The 21,780-nt window shown below is 30.6% G+C and overlaps 5 protein-coding genes across 15 annotated transcripts; 3 read left to right on the forward strand and 2 right to left on the reverse strand.

Moving 5' to 3' along the window:
* The first annotated feature begins 5 nt into the window (after positions 1 to 5).
* LOC128889094 (oxygen-dependent coproporphyrinogen-III oxidase) lies at positions 6 to 3,035 on the forward strand. Of its 3 annotated transcripts, none has more exons than XM_054146459.1 (3): positions 6 to 145; positions 294 to 388; positions 598 to 3,035. In XM_054146459.1, exon 3 carries the CDS (start codon positions 604 to 606, stop codon positions 1,762 to 1,764), a length of 1,161 nt encoding a protein of 386 aa, XP_054002434.1. In that variant the 5' UTR covers positions 6 to 145; positions 294 to 388; positions 598 to 603; the 3' UTR covers positions 1,765 to 3,035. The 3 variants fall into 3 exon arrangements, with proteins under 3 accessions (XP_054002434.1, XP_054002425.1, XP_054002415.1); XM_054146440.1 differs by having other exon boundaries at positions 118 to 209; XM_054146450.1 differs by lacking the exon at positions 294 to 388 and having other exon boundaries at positions 11 to 145.
* On the reverse strand, positions 2,020 to 9,323 carry LOC128889004 (adhesion G protein-coupled receptor A3). Of its 5 annotated transcripts, none has more exons than XM_054146287.1 (14): positions 9,139 to 9,323; positions 8,636 to 8,843; positions 8,385 to 8,528; positions 8,241 to 8,312; positions 8,096 to 8,167; positions 7,910 to 7,981; positions 7,751 to 7,834; positions 7,330 to 7,659; positions 7,110 to 7,246; positions 6,200 to 7,048; positions 5,875 to 6,121; positions 5,520 to 5,813; positions 4,269 to 5,434; positions 2,020 to 4,160 (listed from the first exon to the last, which is right to left on the reverse strand). In XM_054146287.1, exons 2-14 carry the CDS (start codon positions 8,821 to 8,823, stop codon positions 3,100 to 3,102), a joined length of 4,716 nt encoding a protein of 1,571 aa, XP_054002262.1. In that variant the 5' UTR covers positions 8,824 to 8,843; positions 9,139 to 9,323; the 3' UTR covers positions 2,020 to 3,099. The 5 variants fall into 5 exon arrangements, with proteins under 5 accessions (XP_054002262.1, XP_054002243.1, XP_054002252.1 ...); XM_054146297.1 differs by having other exon boundaries at positions 3,811 to 3,953; positions 4,045 to 5,434; XM_054146306.1 differs by lacking the exon at positions 2,020 to 4,160 and having other exon boundaries at positions 4,437 to 4,565; positions 4,645 to 5,434.
* Positions 9,324 to 10,611: 1,288 nt separating this feature from the next.
* LOC128889106 (E3 ubiquitin-protein ligase TM129) lies at positions 10,612 to 12,658 on the forward strand. 3 transcript variants are annotated; one of them, XM_054146483.1, is made up of 7 exons: positions 10,612 to 10,961; positions 11,038 to 11,308; positions 11,386 to 11,575; positions 11,811 to 12,005; positions 12,083 to 12,231; positions 12,302 to 12,395; positions 12,539 to 12,658. In XM_054146483.1, exons 1-7 carry the CDS (start codon positions 10,760 to 10,762, stop codon positions 12,554 to 12,556), a joined length of 1,119 nt encoding a protein of 372 aa, XP_054002458.1. In that variant the 5' UTR covers positions 10,612 to 10,759; the 3' UTR covers positions 12,557 to 12,658. The 3 variants fall into 3 exon arrangements, with proteins under 3 accessions (XP_054002458.1, XP_054002467.1, XP_054002448.1); XM_054146492.1 differs by lacking the exon at positions 12,539 to 12,658 and having other exon boundaries at positions 11,470 to 11,575; positions 12,302 to 12,467; XM_054146473.1 differs by lacking the exon at positions 12,539 to 12,658 and having other exon boundaries at positions 10,613 to 10,961; positions 12,302 to 12,467.
* Positions 12,659 to 12,660: 2 nt separating this feature from the next.
* Positions 12,661 to 17,123, reverse strand: LOC128889038 (DNA-directed RNA polymerase II subunit RPB2). 2 transcript variants are annotated; one of them, XR_008460357.1, is made up of 6 exons: positions 16,956 to 17,123; positions 14,236 to 16,856; positions 13,814 to 14,156; positions 13,486 to 13,744; positions 13,049 to 13,418; positions 12,661 to 13,006 (listed from the first exon to the last, which is right to left on the reverse strand). XR_008460357.1 is itself a non-coding variant. In XM_054146341.1 (5 exons), exons 1-5 carry the CDS (start codon positions 16,972 to 16,974, stop codon positions 13,133 to 13,135), a joined length of 3,528 nt encoding a protein of 1,175 aa, XP_054002316.1. In that variant the 5' UTR covers positions 16,975 to 17,123; the 3' UTR covers positions 12,661 to 13,132. The 2 variants fall into 2 exon arrangements, 1 of the variants encoding a protein (XP_054002316.1); XM_054146341.1 differs by having other exon boundaries at positions 12,661 to 13,418.
* Positions 17,124 to 18,775: 1,652 nt separating this feature from the next.
* Positions 18,776 to 21,669, forward strand: LOC128890049 (cyclin-dependent kinase 2-like). Of its 2 annotated transcripts, none has more exons than XM_054148226.1 (5): positions 18,776 to 19,131; positions 20,343 to 20,538; positions 20,614 to 20,886; positions 21,007 to 21,210; positions 21,285 to 21,669. In XM_054148226.1, the coding sequence occupies exons 1-5, from the start codon at positions 19,016 to 19,018 to the stop codon at positions 21,393 to 21,395; spliced, it is 900 nt and encodes a 299-aa protein (XP_054004201.1). In that variant the 5' UTR covers positions 18,776 to 19,015; the 3' UTR covers positions 21,396 to 21,669. The 2 variants fall into 2 exon arrangements, with proteins under 2 accessions (XP_054004201.1, XP_054004210.1); XM_054148235.1 differs by lacking the exon at positions 18,776 to 19,131 and adding an exon at positions 19,197 to 20,101.
* The last annotated feature ends 111 nt before the right edge of the window (positions 21,670 to 21,780 follow it).

Here is a 21,780-nt window from a genome sequence, read left to right on the forward strand (position 1 = left end):
TTGATATATTGTTTACCTATTGTAAACATTTAATTCCTTTTAAAATGAGAAAAAGGATGACATTTACGACGTGTATAATTATATTATTTTTCGTTATTGTGCGATTGGTTTGAGGAAGGCATATACAATTGGTTATGTATATGTGGTAAGTATAATACTTTTGTACAGCTGTCTCAGCAATTCATAGGAATAATAAATGTACTTTCTTGGTAATTAACTAAATATCGAAATTTTATACATTTAGAAATGTCACGTGTTGTATAATATACTTTTCATGAACTTTCCTATTTCAGATATGAATGAAGTTGTTTACGATTTGTATAACCAAAAAGTATTATAATATATAGTTGTAATATTTATACATAGATTTCTTTGAAATAAGAAAACGGCAAGTATCGTTCATTTTTTAAATCATAGTATTAGTAATTAATTTTAAAAGATTGGTTGTTACAAATTTTAAATTGAAATTCGAAATTAACCTTATAAATATTTGCTAGTCATTATCATAAAACTAAAAGTAAAAATAAATAAAATTCGATGTTTCGTTATCATAAGTAATGTACTGAGATTTATATTTATAAGTAATATGAATTGCAGGTAATCATGGTTGCCCGAACATTATTTAGAAATTGGACTTCTCTACGTTTTCTTTGTAATCATTATAAAGTCCAAAATAGGATTAGAAATTTTAAATATATTGGTGCTGGCGTTTTCACAGCAGTTATGGCTTATAGTGTTTCTGGAATTACAGTTTTTGCAGCACAAAATGAAATAGACATAAAAAAATTCATGGCAGAACCTATTACAAATGTTAAGGAATTACAGAAAAATGATAATATGAGGAAAAAAGTAGAATTGTTAGTAATGAAAACTCAAGCAGATTTTTGTAGAGCTTTAGAGTCATTAGAAGATCCAAATTATCATTTCAAGATTGATCGATGGACCAGAAAGGAAGGTGGTGGAGGAATTACTTGTGTTTTACAAGATGGAAATGTTTTTGAAAAAGCTGGTGTAAATGTATCTGTTGTTACTGGTACATTACCACCAAGTGCAGTGCAGCAAATGAGAGCACGTGGAAAAGTAATGGATGACAAAAAACCTACACCATTCTTTGCAGCTGGTGTAAGTGCTGTAATTCACCCACGTAATCCCATGGTTCCAACAATACATTTTAATTATCGCTACTTTGAAATTGAAAATCATGATGGTTCAATTCAGTGGTGGTTTGGAGGTGGTACTGATCTGACACCTTATTATTTAAATGAAGATGATGTAAAACATTTTCACAGTACTCTAAAAGCCGCATGTGATAAACATGATCCATCTTACTATCCAAAATATAAAAAATGGTGTGATGATTATTTTTTAATTACACATAGAGGAGAACGTAGAGGTGTTGGTGGTATTTTCTTTGATGATCTTGATATGCCAAACCAGAATGAAGGATTTGAATTTATAAAATCTTGTGCAGAAGCTGTTATTCCTTCTTACATTCCATTAGTTGAAAAGCATATGAATGATGCATATGGATATGCTGAAAGACAATGGCAGTTATTACGTAGAGGAAGATATGTGGAATTTAATTTAATATATGATCGTGGTACAAAATTTGGTTTATATACTCCTGGTGCACGATATGAAAGTATATTAATGTCTCTACCATTAACTGCAAATTGGCAATACATGCATGAACCAGAACCGGGATCAAAAGAAGCAAAACTTATTGCTATATTAAAAAATCCTAAGAATTGGTTGGATAATTGATGAAAACATTAATATTCTACATACAGTAGAAATCATGTTAAAATATCTTGTATATAAAGAATATTACCGGTTTTATTATTAGAATTACCATTAAATGAATAATATAAACTTAAATGTTTATGATTTATTATATCTTCTGTTTGATCAGTGAATCAATTTCCATTCTTATGCTGTATACAAGCACGGGTACAAATAAAGAAATGAAATAAACGGTAAAAATGTAATAGTAATCTAAAATTGTATAAAATACAGCTGTACTTTTAATACATTTAAATATATTTTTGAATACATAAAATGAATACATTTGTACACTAAGTATTTAAAGAATTAAATACTACCATAAACTATAAACTATTTTATAAATGAAAACTACGTTTCATATTGATATACTTTCTATAAAAGTAATATTCATATTTTACGAATGTGTATGAGCAGGTGCATACGCGTATACAATTTCTTAATGTTATTTTAAGTATTATATAAAATAACTTTACTATATCAGTTACTGATCTTTACAAATACTGTTTAATATACATAAATTTATTTATATTAAAAATAAAATCGAAAACTATTTACAATGTATAATATTTACGAAGTACACGATTAAATGAGACGATTTTTATGTATGTAAGGATATATAACACACAATGTCATTGTATTAAAAATTTGATATAATCTCAGTTTACTTAGCAAAACATTCAGTCTTAGAAGAACACATTTTAAAAGTTGCAAAAAGCTGGCTAAAGTTATGTAAAAATATTATATTTTAATATAAATTGTATATACTATTAGTACAAAAAGATCGATATAAAATAATAATGAAATTGTATTAGATATATATGATAACTTCAATTCAAGAAATAGATATATGAAAATAACAAATATTAATGAATGTGTCAACATAAATTATGATTACATAAATGCTAAATGTCTTATCCTCTGTGTAAACATTAGGATGAAATGAGAAACTAGTTTGATGTACAAAGTGTAATTGCAAAAGTATAAAATTCGTTTGTATTAACTATGTACATTCTTTCTTGAATAAATAAATACTTTGATAAGTTTGTGACACAAATGTCTTACATTTCTAGCTAAACAAATATTTGGCATTCAGCAAAAAATAGAAAGGTTAGGGGAAAATAGATTTTTGTAAAAAAAGAATTATTTTTATCATTGTAGGAACTATACTCTGTAAAAACAGTAATTTGATAGAATAATGTAGATGATAGTTTCCTAGATACAAATGTAAACATATGCAGAAATTATGTTTCTTTTTCCGAATGAAATGTCTTTATTAAAATAAATACGTCATTTAATGCAAGTAAATCAATCAAATTAAACACTTGTTTCTTTTTTAGCTACTTGTAGATAAATATTTGGATTTTTCAAGTATATTTTACCGACTTCAATATGTTGTAAATTATCTAAGTTTGTATTTTTGTTTACACTTTCTACTTCATTGGCAGAGTCAAAACTTTTTACAATATTGCAAGGACTTGACATAAGCGATCTAATATCAGTCAAAGAGTTGGTAGTCTTTTCTTTAGAATCTTGCGAAACATTTGTACAATTTAAACTAGGTAAAGTCACTTCTGCAGTAAAACAAAAATTGTACTCATTAGTACACACATTAGACATACATTCAATATTCATTGAAGAATTAACATGTTCCCTCGTTGATTCTTCTAAATTATGCGTATTATCACTAGTAAAACTATTTACTTCAGAAAATGATAATTCAGACTGGCTAAGTGATTTTTGAGAAAGAGAAATTTGATCGTACAAATTTGAGCTTGTAATACTTTGTAAATTTGTAAATGATGGTTTTAAATATTTGCAATTCTTTGAACTAATAAGAGACGAAATGTCATTGAGTGAACTATGATAATTATTTTTTAACGATTTCACAGTGTCTATTGGAAGACAGTACATACTATTCGAATGAGACAACCATTTTAAATTTGTTTTACAGAGTCGTTCTGCTGCTTCATGGGACTCATTGATACTTTGACATCTTTTTCTTACAAATTTTTCTTCCACAACTGTTTCAGCAGTTTCATAAATTTCCGGTAAATTATGATCACTTTTCTCACTAGTCATCTGGGTAGTAGATTCTACTTCAGAACTATATTCTAAACTACATTGCTGTGAAACATTTCGCAAGTGTTTTTCTTCGTCAGTTTTTATATCTATATCCGAATCGTGGGAAGTTGTATTTATTACTTCTAGTTTTTGACAAGAACTGTTTCTTGGAGAATGTAATACTGTACTAACACTTACAGGGTCTTGCAACCTGCAATTGTTGTTAATTTTTCTCACATTTCGAAGAAGACTTTCATGGCCAATAACAAAACGCATTGGAACACTTCTTTCTTCCGATACACTACCACCGCTATCTGAGAGAATGTTAACATTTTTAACATCGTTTATGGGATTCAGTTCGACGTGAATATTTGTATTATTTACTTTCGCACTAGTACTTAAGATAGTTTGGTCTATATTACTTTCTAATTTTGCAGCAGGTCGCGGTACTGAAATGCAACTTCCAGCATCGCTGGTTGCACCACCGTCGCCTTGTTTTCTAGGACCGAGATTATTATTTTTCGTATGGCGACGTTGTTTTCTAAAAAATTTTCTAGCAACTCCACTTTGATGAGGATTGTAAAACATTTCGACACAAGTTGGTTCAGTATATGTTGTAACAGAATTGTTAGATCTATATTGTTGTCGATGTAAAACAACTAAATTTACGTTTGCCATTTTTCTACCAACAGGTAAAGCCTCTTGGTTGCTCATAATATCTGTAAATTTTAAAGCATTACAAGTTTGCGATCTATTAGTACATCTTGATGACCCAACGGAATTCGAATCGGATGTTACTTGTGTAGCTTGGGAATTAGACAATGGAGGTACCAAATGTTGTACTAAAGGATGTGTTGGAATTACGGGATTTGCGTCAGAAATGCTCCTCGTTCTACAACATCGATTCTTTCGCTTTTGAAGCCAGCAACGCATTTTCAACCACTGTGACCTAACATCATTTCGTACTATTCCATAAAAGAAAAGTACAAAAACACCAAGAGAACTTGAAAAAAGAGAATATAAAGTAGCAAATACAATCTCATCAAAAGAAATATATGCGCTTAATGGTTTTGTAATCGCTGCCGCTGCAGCAATCCACGATATTAGATATAGAATTAACATAATAATCTGACCTTTTAACTGTGTTATTTGAGAATGTTCTGAATCCACAATATCGGAAGAAAGTTGTGCGCTGTGTATACTATTTCTGTTCGCAGATAGATTCGTACTTGGTTCCAATAATTCTAAATCCATATTTTCTGTAGCTTGCGTGCCTTCAGATAACTGAGTATTTACATCAACATTCTGAATTGCACACTTAATGAGCAAATGAAAAATAATCAGATATACGATTAGGATTCCAGCTGGAAGAAACAGAGCAGCAAGAGCAGGACCAGACGTGAGGAAGCAATATGAATATCCTGCATACTCTCGTAGATTTATCGCTCCAGATATACCACAGATTATCATAGCTATACCCCAGCCAACCAAATAAAGACCTAATAATGGTTTTGGTATTGGTTGATCTTGTAGTTCATTATCTGGAATATCTTCAAGGTCTGACTTTGAAAACTTTTTATACATATTACTGTAAATAAATTAAATTTGTAATAGTTATATTGCATTACATAATTTGGATAAAATTGTTTTTGAAAAATGTAAAAGATTATTACCTAGCAGATACTGCCATCCATAATAAGGAACATAAAGACAAGTAATGAAGTGTTAGACCAACACCTTGACAAATTTGAATATTTTCTGTCTGGTGAATACCAATGCTATAAGAAAATGACAATAATGCCATGGCAAACCAGGTATTAATAACACAATGTTTTGCTTTCTTAGGCATAGTAATTGATGCGTAACAAATAATATATGTTACACATGTAATAATTAGACACGTTATTGTTACGATACTTCCAATATATATTGCTGGATTTGAGTATTTAAATTTTGCTCCGGTCATACTAAAAGAAAAAGAATGATAAAATTTGAAGAGAATATATCAAAAATTTGTTAAATACATACCTATTACCATCTTGATCAAGGTAAGAAGTATCTTGTAAAAGCCCATAATATCCTAAACGATTACAATGAAATACTATTAAATTGTTCAATACATTTCTTAAATAACATCCATTACTCGTCCATCCACCAGATTTATTCAATGTTTCATCCCAAACCACTGGCAATAGTTTCTTTCCGGCATAGTAATATAAAGGTGCTCGTAACATGACGTATACTGGTTCAGTTAAATTTTGCACTGCTACTCCAACTGAAAATAAACTTCGAATTATATATTGCTTCCTTTCATTTTTAATAAATGTTCTTTACATTATTTATTAATACATACATAATTTGCTTCCAATAACACACGATGTAATATCCATAGTATCAGTGTTAAGAATTTTAGGAAACAATTTATTATTGCTGTACACGGAAATCATTAGTTGATGAACAATGGCTTCTTGTGAGTATTCTAATAAAGATGTAGGTAAATGTATCGAGGCTTCAATTATTTTGTCTTTTATATTAACGGGAGTAGTTCTGTTATTTGTCGTACATTGTAGAAATTTTGATTCTGAATCGCCAATAAAAGCAGCATTCGAATACCATGTACATATTAAACCAGTGAAACTATTCCGTTTAACTCTGAACTCTTCTAGAGCCATATTTTTTTTGTAAGATTGTATTGATGGAGTAAATTCTACAATTTTTTCCACGGCTTTTATTAGTCGCGTACAAGATTTAAAAGAAATTTCAGCCCTTTTTAAGATGTTTTTTGGTAAATTAATGACTGAACTGATAACATCAATTAATATAGCACCAAGTTCCTTTTCTTCGACTAAAAAGTTTAAATAATTTTCTATAGTTTTTGTTATAAAATTTACTTCAACAGGATCAGTTACTTTTATGCCATGTACTGTGAAATTTTTTAATTTTTTCGCAGTTTCTAATAAAGTAATCTTTGCAAGTGAAAGATTAACCTTAGAAAATTGTTCTAAGCTTTTGGTCGTGTGTGATATGTAAGGGCATAACTCTGTGTTTAAATTTTCCCAATAGCCTGTGATATTACACTGGTAGGAGGCTTTTGAAGGCATTTGCATTAAACCAGATAAATGGTTGCCTTCACAAGGTAATTCTGCTCTCCATCCTACCACAGTTCTTGGCCATGTATAAATGCCTTTATTGTTTTTAGTTACTGTAACACATTTATTAATTATAAAATTACATAGAAATTCAAAACTTACAATATATCTTACCTGCTAATGGACAATAACGAGTTTGATCAGAGATAACAATTACACTGATTGCTTTAGATCTATTGCCATTTATAGAAAGCAATAAACAATTCCATTGTCCATTATGCTCCTCCTTGACTGGAACAATACTAAGTGAGCTGCAAAAAATTATGATATTACTATTCATTAATGACTCTAGAAAATATTTAATTACTCTAAGTTGAATTAAATATAAACATACCTATCTACAATCCCACTGTCTGCAAGGTATCTATTATCAATTTTAATATTGGATAAACTTTTTTGTGGATCTGTAAATATATTTAAATCCATAACTTCAGTAGTAGTATTAGGATACCACAACCAACTCAATTTTGCATTTCTATCTTCTGTAATACTAGGCGCTCTGCATTTTAAAGTTAACGAATCTCCAGCAAAAACTACTTGATTATGAACAGGTCGAAGTTCAATTGTAGGAGGTAACCATTGGCATTGAATGTTTTCCGAATATTTTAATTTTTTCATAAATTCACCTTTCATATTTACAGGTGATGCACATTTTGGTGCTGGGCTGAAACATTGAAACAAACAAATTGTCGTACACTTAACAATGTCTAAATATATAAATAAAAAATTTGAAATTTAAATAACCGATATATTACATTAATTTAATAGAGCTCTTATGAATCCAATCGCTGAACCAATATAATTCACAATCACATTTCCATGGATTAGTAGACAGATCTCTAAAATACAATTTCAAATTTGATAAATTTGTTTCTTTACATAAGTTTATATTATATATTGTTCACCATACTTACAATTGTTTTATAGATTTGAGGCCAGAGAAGGTACCTTCCCTTAAAGTTGTTAGTCTATTTTCATTTAATTTCCTAAAATATATTTATAAATTAATGATAAGCTGAAAATTTGTATATCTAATTTTATTTGTATGAAAACTTTTGCAATTGTTAAATGCAAAGCAAAGAAATTAAAAACTCACTTACAAGCGCTCTAATGCCAGTAAATCATGAAATAATGATGGTATCACAATACTTATGTTGTTTCCTGATAAATCGCTAATCAAACAAACAATTATAAGATAAAAGTAAGCATGAATAATATGTAGTAATACATGATTCAAAAACTTACAGTCTTTTTAAATTTGACAATTTTCGAAATGCATAAGCATCTATGTTTGAAATTTGATTTTTACTTAAATCCCTAAAATTATATACATATAAGATTAGTGTTCTCTATAATATAATGTTAACTAGAATAAATTAGTATTCTCACAGTCTTTCTAAATTTCCAAGACCATTAAAGCAACCTTCGCCAATAGATGTTATATTATTCTGTGATAAATCCAAACGTTTGAGATTTGTCAAATTTTTAAATATATTGGCTTCAATGGTATAAATCTTATTTCTACTTAAATCCCTGCAACACATTATTAAGGACGATATAGAAATTATATTATATTTTATATAATACAATACAATGTAGAAATAAATGTTTTTTAATTAAAAAAGTTATAGAACACTCACAATTGTACTAATTCTACACTGACAATATCAATATTGATACTTCTAATATCTTGCAATTCATTGCCACATTTAACTCGTAACCACTCTGCTTGTGCACCAAGTTTACATGTGCAATATTGTGGACATGTTTGAATTGTTTTTCCTCTAGCTTGAGTTAAAACTAAGAATATGAGGGCAGCCTTCATCATTAGCAAAGGAAGACGCTTACCTAGATAATATAATCATCAATTAGTACAGAAAATATTATACATATTTTATTAATTATACTTAATCGTTTATATAACCAAGTACTTTTGATGAAAGTAAAGGAAACAAAATATGAATGTAATTACTATAGGTTCTTTCTATTGTTTATACGGAGGAAACAATTCATGAAAATTTTGGCATTATCAAATGTACAACTCTCATTCATAACAAATAAATTTACATAGTAAGAAGAAAAATATGTCAGAAAACAATCTTAATAGTCATAAACGAACAAATTATAATTGAGAAATACTTACAATATTCTCGACCACGAAAATAATTGTACTTATCATATTAATTCAATGTAAAATTGTATATGTTAGTTCTTCATGTTACTGTTTGTAAATAATCATTGGAAATAATTACAAAGATATAAAAATATTGAAAGAACAAGTATAGCGAGCTCTACGAACTGTCATAAACTATCGCTGCTATCAACTATATACATGCACATATGCACACATAAATATCCATGTATATACACACGCGCATACACACATATATATCAGTATCCAAAATATAGATGCAATTATAGGCTGATTTTCACGTATTGTATAGTATTCCAGGATTGTGGTTTGTTGTATTCCGGAAAAAATTATTGCGATGCGAACACTTTTATGATCGACATATATGATAAACAATTAAAAATTGTATCATAATTGAAATATCGAGGATTTTCTACAAATGTTGAAGTTTACTTTGACAACAACTTTCATGGATATTCGTCATAATTTCAGACCTAACCATTGCTTTATGTAAGGTGATTCGGTCAAAAATGATAAGAGTTCAAATCGTCTCATAACTTTGAAAACTTAAATTTACATCTTAATACACACCTGTGTGAAATTTGAGTTCAATTTACCGTTTAATTTGCTAGATATGATCACTTGAATTTTGTGATTTTTCGTCGCATTTGACAAGAGGTTTATGGCAGCCAACGGAAAAAAGGAAATTTTCTATGATACTTTTGACTGTAAAACAATTTGTACAATACAGATCAAAACCAAAAATGAATGCAAAGTAAATTAATAAGTGTAGAGTAACATATTTTAATTTCGGCAAACTTGCCCGTTTAGTACCAGAGCAATATGCGTTAGAAAAAAAAGTCAATTACGATATCTTTTAATGCAGACTTCTGTCTCGAGAACGTGGCAACGTTGCATATAAATATGGCTGGTGCACGGTATTTTGAAAAAGAGCGGGTGTTTCAAGATTCTAAACAAGAAGTAAGTAATCACAGGTGACCAGTTATTTTTCTTAAAATAATAAATAGTTATACAAAACCTTGTTCTTTGGAGCGAAAAGTGAACGAAAAGTTAATCGTCACCAAGTAGGGTCGGAGTATGCCCCTGTTAGATGGCAACCGATCCTAGCTAGTTTATAGGCCCGGTTGCTGCATTGTAGGCGCAGATGTGCCCCTGTTACGCGGTAACCTATACTAGCCTGTTTGTCGGTTCGGTTGCCATCTCGTAGGCGCAGAGATGCCCTATTATGTGACTACCAATACTAACCGGGTTGTCTGTGGTTGTCATCTCGAAGTTGCCGCGTGCTCGATTTCACAGCTACTACGTTGGATAAAATAATACTTGAAAAACTAATTGCAACTGTAATCGTATCGATTACTACGTTTTTTAAAAAAAAAAAAACATAAGAAAATAATAATTTAAGAATTTTATTATAGAAAATTAATAATCTAATAATTAATAATCTCTGTATTTGAGTTTTGTTTTGTCTAGTACAGTTGGGAAAGAACCACCTTAAATGGCGTTGACAAAACAAAGAATTTAAACAACAATTGTCAAATATAGTTATGTAAAAGATTTTTAAACGGTGAGGTAAAAAGTGAAAATACGCAATTGGAAGTATATTCTTTAGAACATGTCCGCATTTTTCTTTTATTCTTTGTCTTACATTTTAATGTCAGGATGTATTATATATCCACCTACGGAATTCGTTTCAGCTGGACTAACCATAAAAGACATATTTTCAAGTTGGTTAGGCAGTGAAAACGAATTTTTTATACAATATCATATAAAAAGAAGTATAATTACATTATATGTACATTCTATACTTCCCCTTGGTAAATATAGTAAATATTCTTCATATGTCAAACATCCTAATTTTGGAGTACTAAATTAAGTTTTCTTTTTATTCAGGTTATGCTCTTGGTTTAATTGTATTTGGACATGTAGATGCTATAAGATTATTATTAGGCCATAACAATTTATGGTTAATGATTCTTACTTGTACTATACTCTTGCCACTCTATACCTTATACAAAATCCTCATATGGTCTATGAATAATTGGAGTAAACATCCTATAGTCCAAAATCTTGCACTTTATTGTAATAATAATAATAATAATAATAATAATAATACTGTATCATGGACTGCAATAGCTTCTGATATCAATGTAGAATATCGAAGGTTACGTATCAATTTTATGATATTACATAAGATATTCATGTTTTAAAGGAGAATAAAGATTTGAAATTTTGTTTTAGAATAGACAAAATTATAATTACCACAAATAGCATAACATTTATAATAGCAACAGATAATTGGATAATTAAAGTTATGCCTTATAGAATATTTGTTGCACACCAGAGTGACACAGCTTTGGTAGTTAACAAAAGTGACACTCATGATATGTCACCTGTGACAAGGGGAGAAGTTCAGTTTATTAATATTGAGGTATACTTTATACATTTTAAACTAGTTCTTGTTCAAGAACAATATTAGAAAACAAATTATTTTTTTAAAATAGTTTAACACCTAAAATTTTAATCTCATGATCTTTGAATGTTGTATTATTCAAAATAAATAGTAGTTGCATTGATTATATTATTCTAAATGCCAATCATGGACAGGACTATTTTATTTCATGAATTATTACTTTTTATTAATTGCAAATATATTATTCATTTAGGTAAAGCCTACACGAATTGGAGCACAATCTTTTGACATAAGACTAAATGCCTTAGATTTCAAAAATTTACAAGATAAAGTTTCACGTCCTATCACTATATTACAAGACATTACTTTTCATAAAACCTTACTTGATAGGTTCATTGATAATTTTAAGGAACAAGTTGAAAAAAATCCATTATATGAGACTGCAGAAGTAAGTTATTATATATTATATTAATCTAATATTCTATTTTATTTCTTAAACTACTAATCATATATAAATATTTTAAGGAATTAAATCAATGTATTGGATGTATGCAAGCACCATCAAATGTAAAATTGTATAAACTGTGCAGTAGTGGTATAGGAAATAGTGGTCCTGAAGATTGTATGACGTGTTATTGTCGTCCAATGTGGTGCATAGATTGCATGGCAAAATGGTTAATATTTAATACTTAATAATTCGTTATGTGTTATATTAATATTTTAATAAGATACATATTGTTACAGGTTTGCATCAAGACAAGATGAAAATGCACCAGAAACATGGTTGTCTTCTAAATGTACTTGCCCTGTATGCAGAGCACGGTTTTGTATTTTAGACGTATGTCTTATAAAACAATCTAGTGAAATACAATAGTTATAGATTAATATAAAATTAAAGTTTTGAAATGTTCTTTCTAAATAATATACTTATCCCAGTATGGTGTAATTAAGAAAAGTAATGTTTTTTTATCCATTATTTAGGTATGTTATACACTTTGATAAACTTTGCATCTACTATGAAATCTCATTAGTTTTGGACTACCATAATTTTTTATGCAATTTATTATCATGTAATAAATATTCTCGTAATTTATAAAGAAACATTTTTCTTGTTCAAGATATAAATCTTTTTTATTTATATTTTTATTTTAAGTATCATGTTACAATAAACAATAGAGAGATAAATTATTATACAATTTTAAGATGAAGTATACAAGATATGAATTAACAACTATCGATATAAAATATGCAATACTTATTAAAAATAGCTTAAAATTTAAACACGCGTTTCAGACGCAATTAATGTTATCTGTCACGTCAAATAGCAAAAGATTTTGACATCATAGTCACCAATTTCTTTTGCTCACGTAATGTTAATTAATAATTGGGATATACTACAAAAATGTAATATGTACATGATGATAATGTGAATCCGAAAAATAGTCAAAACTCAACTCTAAATTCACTTTTCTCAAAAATAATGCCTCGTACGGTGCAATTTTTGTTTATACTTTCGACTTTATTTTGCAAAGAATTAATAAAAACACTAAAAAAAAATTGTAAACATACCAATATTTAAGCTACCATTAATCGAGGTGCGATATTCATAGCCATAAGTTCTTGGAAAAGTAATTTTGCAGCATATGGTAATCTGACTTGAGAGATTTGTGTTTTGTTTTTACACCCTTTACATTCGAATGTATTATTTCTTAAAGTTGCTATTGCAATTAAACCACAGAAATTACATATGTGTATTCGATATGGGTCTGAAACTTCGAATAAACGTTCCCTTAGAAATTGTGCTGCTCCATGAGAAATCTGACAGTCACGCTCCATTTCACCAAATCGTAAACCTCCATCTCTAAGAATTCAAATATTTATACGTGAATGTACATGTTACAGTAACTAATACAAATAATGTAATTTACCTTGCTCTTCCTTCCATAGGCTGCCGAACTAAAATCTGTACAGGTCCGCGAGCCCTACTGTGAATTTTGTCATCCACCATATGTTTCAAACGTTGATAATAAGTTGGACCTAAAAAGACTTGGGCATTGATTTTACGGCCAGTGTGTCCATTATACATGACCTCGTTTCCTCTCAGTTGATATCCATATTCTTGTAGGAGCGTAGAGATCTTCTGTACATTTACAGCGTCATTGAATGGAGTAGCATCACCAATTTCGCCTATTAAGAAATACATTGAAATTTACTTATTGCGTGGTTTAATGATTTTTAAAGTAATTGTTACATTACCTTTATTAGCTGATACTTTTCCCTGTATACATTCGATTAAATGGCCAATAGTCATACGCGATGGAATAGCGTGAGGGTTAATTATTATATCTGGTGTAAGACCTTCACATGAAAATGGCATATCCTCTTGCCTGTACTGAATTCCACAAGTACCCTTTTGTCCATGTCGTGAAGCAAATTTATCGCCAATTTGTGGAATGCGAACGCTACGCACTCTTATTTTGCAAAATTTATATCCTTCACTATTTAAAGTCAGCATTACTTGATCCACTATACCTGTTTCACTATTACGTAAAAATGTGGATGCATCTCGCTTTGTAAAACGTTTTATTGTACTATCCAACTGTAAACATTGTTAAAAGAGTGGAACATGTTAGCTGATAAACAAAGTTCATTTAATATAACAATTGTATGACACATACCTCATCGTCTGTCTCTGGCAGGGTAATAGTTTTACCTATAACTACATCATCTCCAGATACACGAATTCCGGGAGCAATAATTCCATCATCATCCAATTTATCATAGATAGCATTACGCATTCCTTGACAACTTTGTCTGGTGGGTTTCTCAAACTGTTCTTCTTGATCACCAATTCTTTTGGATTCTGAATCTTTATAAGATCTATAAAATACAGATCTAAAGAAACCTCTTTCAACAGCACTTGCATTTAAAATAACACTGTCTTCTTGATTGTAACCAGTGTAACATAATATAGCAACTATACTATTGATTCCAGCTGGTAATTCACGGAATCTAAGATATTCCATAGATCTTGTTGTAACTAAAGGTTTGTGAGGATAATATAATACATGTGCTAAGGTATCCATTCTTACATGGAAATTTGTTATGTATACTCCCATAGCTTGTTTACCCATAGCACTTTGATACGTATTTCTTGGACTCTGATTGTGATCAGGAAATGGAATAATTGAGGCACAGACTCCTAAGATCATTGCTGGATGAATTTCACAATGTGTATATGTTGTACAATAAGCATATTCTTTTTCTTGTCTTAAATCTTCAGGTGACATAGCAATCATTACAGTCTCTTCTTCTAAAGTATCAATGTATTCAACTACTCCACTTCCAACTAATTCCTGCCAGCCATCATTATTGTAATCTCTTTCTTTCAACATATCAATATGCCTTTTTTTCAGCAACAAATTCTGTCCTTCAACAATTAATAAAGGCCTACTAATTCTGCCTGCATCTGTATATATTCTGATTTCACGATCTCTGATATCTCTGATCATAGATACTTCTGATACGATAATATCCATCTGACGTCGTAATTTACGTAATGTAGCCATTAATTGATCTGGATCTCTGTGGATACCAACCCAGCAGCCATTTACAAATATTTTTGTTGCATCAGCTATTGCACTTGGTGCAATTTCTTCTAAGTTTTCCATAGACCACTCCTCCAAGAATTCAAGAATTGGAGATGGTTGAGATCCAACACTGATGTAAGCCATTAATGCTAAATTTTTTACTAAACCTACAGCAGCACCTTCAGGGGTTTCTGCAGGGCACAACATACCCCATAACGTGTTATGTAACTGACGTGGTTTGGCTAGTTTACCATCTCTACCAATTGGAGAGTTTACTCTTCTTAAATGTGAAAGTGTTGATGCGAATGTTAATCTATTCAATACTTGTGACACACCAGCTCTAGCTTGATGAGCCTTCTTTTGATCTCCCCAGTTACCTGTAGCAAGTGAATACCTCAAGCCATCAGTAATAATTTTGGTTTTGATAGCAAGTTCAAGGTTAAAGTCTTTTCCTCTGTCTATGAATTTCTGTGCATATAACCTCACTTCTTTCATGAGGTTTTTAAACAATCCTCTGAATAAGAATGCCAATAATGGACCAGCTAAATCTAATCTTTTATTACCATAATGATCACGATCATCCAATTCTCTCCTACCAAGAGATGCTGATAATAATCTATGTACCATATAACCCAGAAAGTAAGCTTTCTTAGTTTCACAAAAATCACTAATGCCTACGTGTGGAAGCATTTCTTTTTGTAAAATTTCTCTAGCATACTTAATACGTTTTTCTTTGGTTACTCCAGGTCTTGCACCTCTAGTACCAATAAAATTTAATGCAACATTTTGTTCTTGTATAACGAATGCTTCATCCAAAGAAGGTTTTACCATTTCCATCATTTCAGGATCATCAAAGTCATATATGATGTGTTCTAATATGTCACGATCAGCTACAAATCCAAGTGCTCGAAAAACAATCATAATAGGAATTTCTTGTTTAATGTATGGAATGATTGCAATAATTCGTTGGCCTATGGCAGATTTTTTAATACTAGCTCCACTCTTTGCCATCATATTAATCCATAATGTAGACGTGGGACGTGAACTATGTTCCAAACAAGATCTAATTTCTGATTTATATGCATATTTGCCATCTTTCATACTGAACACGTAAACTGTATTTGTTGCCATTTTTTCTTGTGCTATTAGTACTTTTTCTGATCCATTAATAATAAAGTAACCACCAGGATCTAGTGGACATTCATTTAACTCTGTTAAGTCACGATCTGATAAACCAGCAAGTAAACAATATTTTGATCTTAACATAATTGGAATCTTTCCAATAAATGTTTTTTGATGTTGTGTTTCAATAGGGTCCTCTCCATCTTTTACAATTGTTTTAGTTATATCCACATATAATGGTGCAGAATACGTCAAATTTCTAAGTCTGGCCTCATTTGGCATCATAGGTGACGGAGCTCCATCCTTTTCCCAATGAGTGGGTTTCGACAAATAAATCTGTTCAAACTTCAACAAATGTCTAACAGGATTTTCTATTTCTCCTGATGTGTGTTGTGCCTCTGCTTGTAGATCAATCTGTGGTGAATCTTCGACGATTCGTTGAACAGACATTTCAATGAATTCATCAAAACTGTCAAGTTGTTGTCGTACAAGGCCTTTCTCATCAAAATAAGCATTAATGACAATCCAACATGCCTCTTGCCAAAGCTTTGATGAAATTTCCTCTGCATCTTCGTCATCGTATTGATCTATATAAAAATGTGGTCATTCATAAATTAATATTTTAAAAATACATTGAAATAACAATACTATGAGGTTATATTACAATAATTTTGCAAATTTCTTACCATCTTCAAGAGCATACATGTTTTATTAATACAAGATTTGTGAGCAAGTGTATAACGTTCCACTGCAAAAATAATACGTAATAATCTTTCTTACAAGTCTATTAGTTTATACAAATAAAAGCCGACCAAATTCAACGAAACTCTTTGGACTGTTTGGAGGCTTGATCATGGAACCATAGAATATAAAATACTTCTAAAGAGGCGAAAGTACAGCGTTTTTTAGGTCATTGCCTTTGATGCCAAAACGGCAAAGTAACGAAATAGTTTTCAACCATGATGCTATATGGCGTCACTAACTAAAGGTGTCGATAATTATTGCTGCATTTATATATGTAAAAGTGGATAAATGTTTAAAAATATATTAAAATAATATATTGTAGTGTGATAAAGTAATGAATTGCATTAATTATGCATTTATGAAAAATAACGAATAATTGATCAATTGTAGCGCCATGCTACAATTCCCGCTCCACTTTACCGACAGTAATGGCTGATTGCGACTGATTGGCGTTACCTACAACCTAGATGTTCTTTTTGTATAATTCAATTGTTATTGTTACTTCTGCTGTCGGATGATATCGGTTGGTGTTGTTCCTGTTAATAAAAATCTAAAGACCTCATTCCAAGTTCGTAGCCATTATCCCGAAACATAATGTGTATACTTGGCGCCATCTTACAGAACCGGTGGAAACTATTTTCACTACAAACTTGGGAGTTTTCCCACCGATGACGCCACTAGTATTAAAACCAGTATGAGTATAGTTCAGTGATTGACTGCTATTAGGGAGCGGTCGCTATGTTTGCGAAAAAATGTTTAATCTTACCCGCTCACAGAGCGGCTTAGTGAGCGATTGCCTTTCTTGATGCACCCATTAGTTCGGTCTGGTCAAGTCTGTTGTGCAGGACAGGTTGCATATCCTCTTGTGCAATATTCTCGGTATATACTTCTAATATATTGTGATCCTTGAGGCAATTTTTTGGAGAATATTGATTACTCTAATTATCGCAGTATGTTAGAAACATACAGAAAATATTGTACAGGAGTAATGATGAAAACCATATACGAGAAAATGTAGTCTGGCTTGTTCATTAGCCTGCAAGAAAACATACTCGTTTAAATAGGAGTTAAAACGCGAAATTAAAAAATGGGAATTGCGTTAATTTGTCGTAATAGTTAGCAAATAATAATTTTATCCACGACTCGAACGATTATTAGATTCTGGACTGGACTGATTCACATGAAATTTATTTACACGAATATTACGTATTCCCTTTATTCGTGTTTAAAATTTTCGCATTTATATTATGTAAAATTATTTATTGAATAAAGAATTTGTTATACCTTAAATTATATTGATAGGAATTGTTTAAATCAAATCAAGATCAAATGAAATAGAATATTAAAGCTTATAGAAAAACTGGTCACGATCTGGTCATGTTTACAAACAGAAAAAATAGAAGTTGAAGAATAAATAATGACATCAAATTAATTGTATTCTTATATTACGGAATTAATGAACTTTTTGCAGTATTTTCAAAGTAAAATTTGTCATTGCGTTATCATATTGTATATTTTAATTTTTATAGGGTTGAAAGCCGTATTATTTCTTTAAAATGAAAATGAATCCTCAGCCGGGTACTTCGAGGGCCGTCTGCCGAAAAAGGTCGATAAACCTCTCTCAAAAGAATGCTAAAATTACTTTTCTTTAGCACATATATTAATTATTGGAATTATTAAAAGAAAATGACACAATTATATCGAATTCAAATTACAAAAATGTCATCTGTTCTTAGCGAAAGTCCCGGTTTTCGGGCCCTTGCCGAAGTGTTAACAAAAATGGCTGCTACGGAGAGCACGCATGTCAAGTAGTTTTTCGGTGTTGATAAACAAAGATTTTCGGCCAAACGACACGTAAAATATTGTTTAGTATACGTCGATACTGTTTGTAAATGTTACAAAAACATACTATATCAAATAATATCGGAACGGTGATAAAAAACTGGCAGCTAAGACGGAGTGTCAAAATAACAGCGACAACGTCGAAGGTGGCGTTGAGGTTATGGACAACTTCGTTAAAATCGAAAAAATAGGGGAAGGGACCTATGGGGTGGTTTACAAGGCGAAAGATAAGCTGACTGGAAAGCTGGTGGCACTTAAGAAAATTCGTCTCGAGACGTACGTCGTTTGTAAATATTTATTTATAAAATCTATTTACCCGTGATGCATACCTATGCCGGGTAGTGAATTGTTCGTGAGCATATTCTATTATATTAACTACATAATAAGCGTACGATATTTTTAATAAGAATCTCTGGTTATTAGAATTTAATTAACGAGACTTCAATGCTTTTAGAAGTATATTAACCATACGAGATCTGTGTTTTTAATATCTTTAACAAAGCAAATCGTAATATCTGTATTAATGTTGTGTCTCTTGTACATTTGTGCATATAAATATAAAAAAATAATATAAGATTGGCAGACATTTTCAACTGTTATATGTGTACTAATGTAATTCTTAATTAATTTTTATAGTCAATTTTAGTGATTGAAGAGTGCATGGTACTGCACATATATCTATTTTCTAGGTGTAATTACTTTCTATTAATTTTTGCTTTTGGAACTTTTTCATTCTACTAACAAAAAAAATATTTTTTCCTTTCTTAGTATCACAGATAATTCAAATTTCATATACATACATATATTTAAAGATGGTTAACGAATTGAATAATAGAGAATTACAAAAATTATAGTTAGGGTATATGTTATATGTTTCTTAGGTATCCAAGGTATTACATTATTCTAACTCAATAATCTATTCACCTTGAAAGGATTATTAGTGCCTTTCTGTAATTATTTTCTTCTTTCACCATATAAATAACTGTCAAGGATAATTTATCAATTAAATTACCATATTGGCTGAACTTTTGCTTATATGCATTGCTAACACATCTGCTAATTTGCACAGTGGGGTCAGCTGAATCTGCAGGGGCCACGTTACACTAAATTTTCGTAGCACCACATTATTCAGCTTGTCCCATTGTGTCATGCTCGCCTGGTTTTTAATTTTATATCTTTTAATTAATTCATCACATCTACAAATGCTATCATTGGGGATTTTCTTCTATAGATTTGTTCTGCAGGAGTATGTACTTTTTTTTATTAAATGTAATGTGAAATCCTACACTAATTACAGAGTCAGTCAGATGTTCCTATCATTTGGATCCAAATATTAATTTGATTATCTTTGTTTTTACCTTTATAAAGCATGGAATCATAAGGTTTATATTATCACATATATATAATATAATTTATTTATTTTATAAATACTTCTGTCATCACATACCAATACATGTATGTAATAAAATAACATTAATTTGCATCAGGGAAAGCGAAGGAGTTCCATCTACTGCTATTCGGGAAATATCATTATTAAGGGAACTTGCACATCCAAATATTGTTCAGCTGTTCGATGTGGTAGATGGTGACAAACATCTCTATCTTGTCTTTGAATTTTTACAACAAGATTTGAAAAAATTATTAGATACTGTTAGAGGAGGATTAGATCAGGCTCTTGTGAAGGTATTGCTGTTAAAAGTAGTCAAAATTTTAAGTAGATACACGCATTGTTCAAAGACAATTCTCTTATTTTTACAGAGTTACCTATATCAATTGTTGAAAGCAATTTCCTTCTGCCACCTTAATTGTATTTTACATAGAGATCTAAAACCACAGAATCTGTTGATAGATCAGGAGGGTCATATAAAATTGGCAGATTTTGGATTAGCTAGAACATTTGGTGTTCCTGTTCGGATGTACACACATGAAATAGTAACCCTTTGGTACAGAGCACCTGAAATACTATTAGGAACCAAATTATACTCCAATGCTGTGGATGTTTGGAGCCTTGGTTGTATATTTGCCGAGATGGTACCATAACCCTAATATCAATGAAATATTTCTTTTGTATAAAACATGAATTGTTAATATTGAAAACTCGTTTACCTGGTATAATTTTAACTTTAAAATATAGAAACATTATTTTCATAGGCAACTAGGAGAGCGTTATTTCCGGGTGATTCGGAAATAGATCAGCTTTTCAGGATATTTCGTACATTGGGTACACCTGATGAAAGCACGTGGCCAGGAGTGTCACAGCTAACAGATTATACATCAATGTTTCCCAGGTGGGAACCACGATCCTTAGATGAAGTTGTGCCTTCCTTCAATTCTGATGCCAAAGATTTGCTTCTGGTGAGGATCGTGTTTTAATATGTACTCAATTCATTATCACTTATAATAATCTTAATTTTTGTTTGTTTCAATAGAAACTGTTGACTTATGATCCCAACCAGAGAATAACAGCAAAGAAAGGATTAAGTCATCCTTATTTCAACGGAGTTACATTAGTTCCACCACCACTGCCAAAGAAAAATTAATCTAGATATACTGTCTTCTAATTTACTATATTTCATAATTCTCTTTCATAACAGCACAAAACTGCCAATAATATAATTTTAAATTTAGTATTTTCCTAGTATTTTATTTATGCCTGGCAAAGTACTTTTTACCGTTCTGTTTATTAGTCGGGCTGTACCCTGTTCGCACGTCAGTTTTTTGTTCACTCTGCACGACGAACAATCGTTGAATACCACGATATCAAAGATTATAAAGCATAATATTATAAGAAATAAAAAATATTGTCTTTTATAAGTGTACGAAGTTTTATTGTAATAAAATAAAATTTATGGGTTTTACAGAACAATCTTTTACTCGGCGTAAGCACCGCTTCTGTCGTTTCCTGGCAAGGGATTAAAACTATTT

This window comes from Hylaeus anthracinus, unplaced genomic scaffold, assembly GCF_026225885.1.
Source record: "Hylaeus anthracinus isolate JK02 unplaced genomic scaffold, UHH_iyHylAnth1.0_haploid 0, whole genome shotgun sequence".
NCBI lineage: Eukaryota > Metazoa > Arthropoda > Insecta > Hymenoptera > Colletidae > Hylaeus > Hylaeus anthracinus.

Excerpts from the sequence above, each read along its gene's own strand:
- LOC128890049 (XM_054148226.1), top strand. The coding sequence starts at position 19,016 with ATGGACAACTTCGTTAAAATCGAAAAAATAGGGGAAGGGACCTATGGG. Across the intron at positions 19,132-20,342 it reads AAGAAAATTCGTCTCGAGAC|GGAAAGCGAAGGAGTTCCAT; the intron begins GTACGTCGTTTG and ends AATTTGCATCAG. Across the intron at positions 20,887-21,006 it reads GTTGTATATTTGCCGAGATG|GCAACTAGGAGAGCGTTATT; the intron begins GTACCATAACCC and ends TTATTTTCATAG.
- LOC128889106 (XM_054146473.1), top strand. The coding sequence starts at position 10,760 with ATGTCCGCATTTTTCTTTTATTCTTTGTCTTACATTTTAATGTCAGGA. Across the intron at positions 12,006-12,082 it reads CATTATATGAGACTGCAGAA|GAATTAAATCAATGTATTGG; the intron begins GTAAGTTATTAT and ends AAATATTTTAAG. Across the intron at positions 12,232-12,301 it reads ATAGATTGCATGGCAAAATG|GTTTGCATCAAGACAAGATG; the intron begins GTTAATATTTAA and ends ATATTGTTACAG.
- LOC128889004 (XM_054146268.1), bottom strand. The coding sequence starts at position 8,823 with ATGATGAAGGCTGCCCTCATATTCTTAGTTTTAACTCAAGCTAGAGGA. Across the intron at positions 8,168-8,240 it reads TTGTCAAATTTAAAAAGACT|CGATTTATCAGGAAACAACA; the intron begins GTAAGTTTTTGA and ends TTGTTTGATTAG. Across the intron at positions 7,247-7,329 it reads GACAGTGGGATTGTAGATAG|CTCACTTAGTATTGTTCCAG; the intron begins GTATGTTTATAT and ends AATTTTTTGCAG.
- LOC128889038 (XM_054146341.1), bottom strand. Across the intron at positions 14,157-14,235 it reads TGCCAGAGACAGACGATGAG|TTGGATAGTACAATAAAACG; the intron begins GTATGTGTCATA and ends CAATGTTTACAG. Across the intron at positions 13,745-13,813 it reads AAAAGTATCAGCTAATAAAG|GCGAAATTGGTGATGCTACT; the intron begins GTAATGTAACAA and ends ATTTCTTAATAG.
- LOC128889094 (XM_054146459.1), top strand. The coding sequence starts at position 604 with ATGGTTGCCCGAACATTATTTAGAAATTGGACTTCTCTACGTTTTCTT.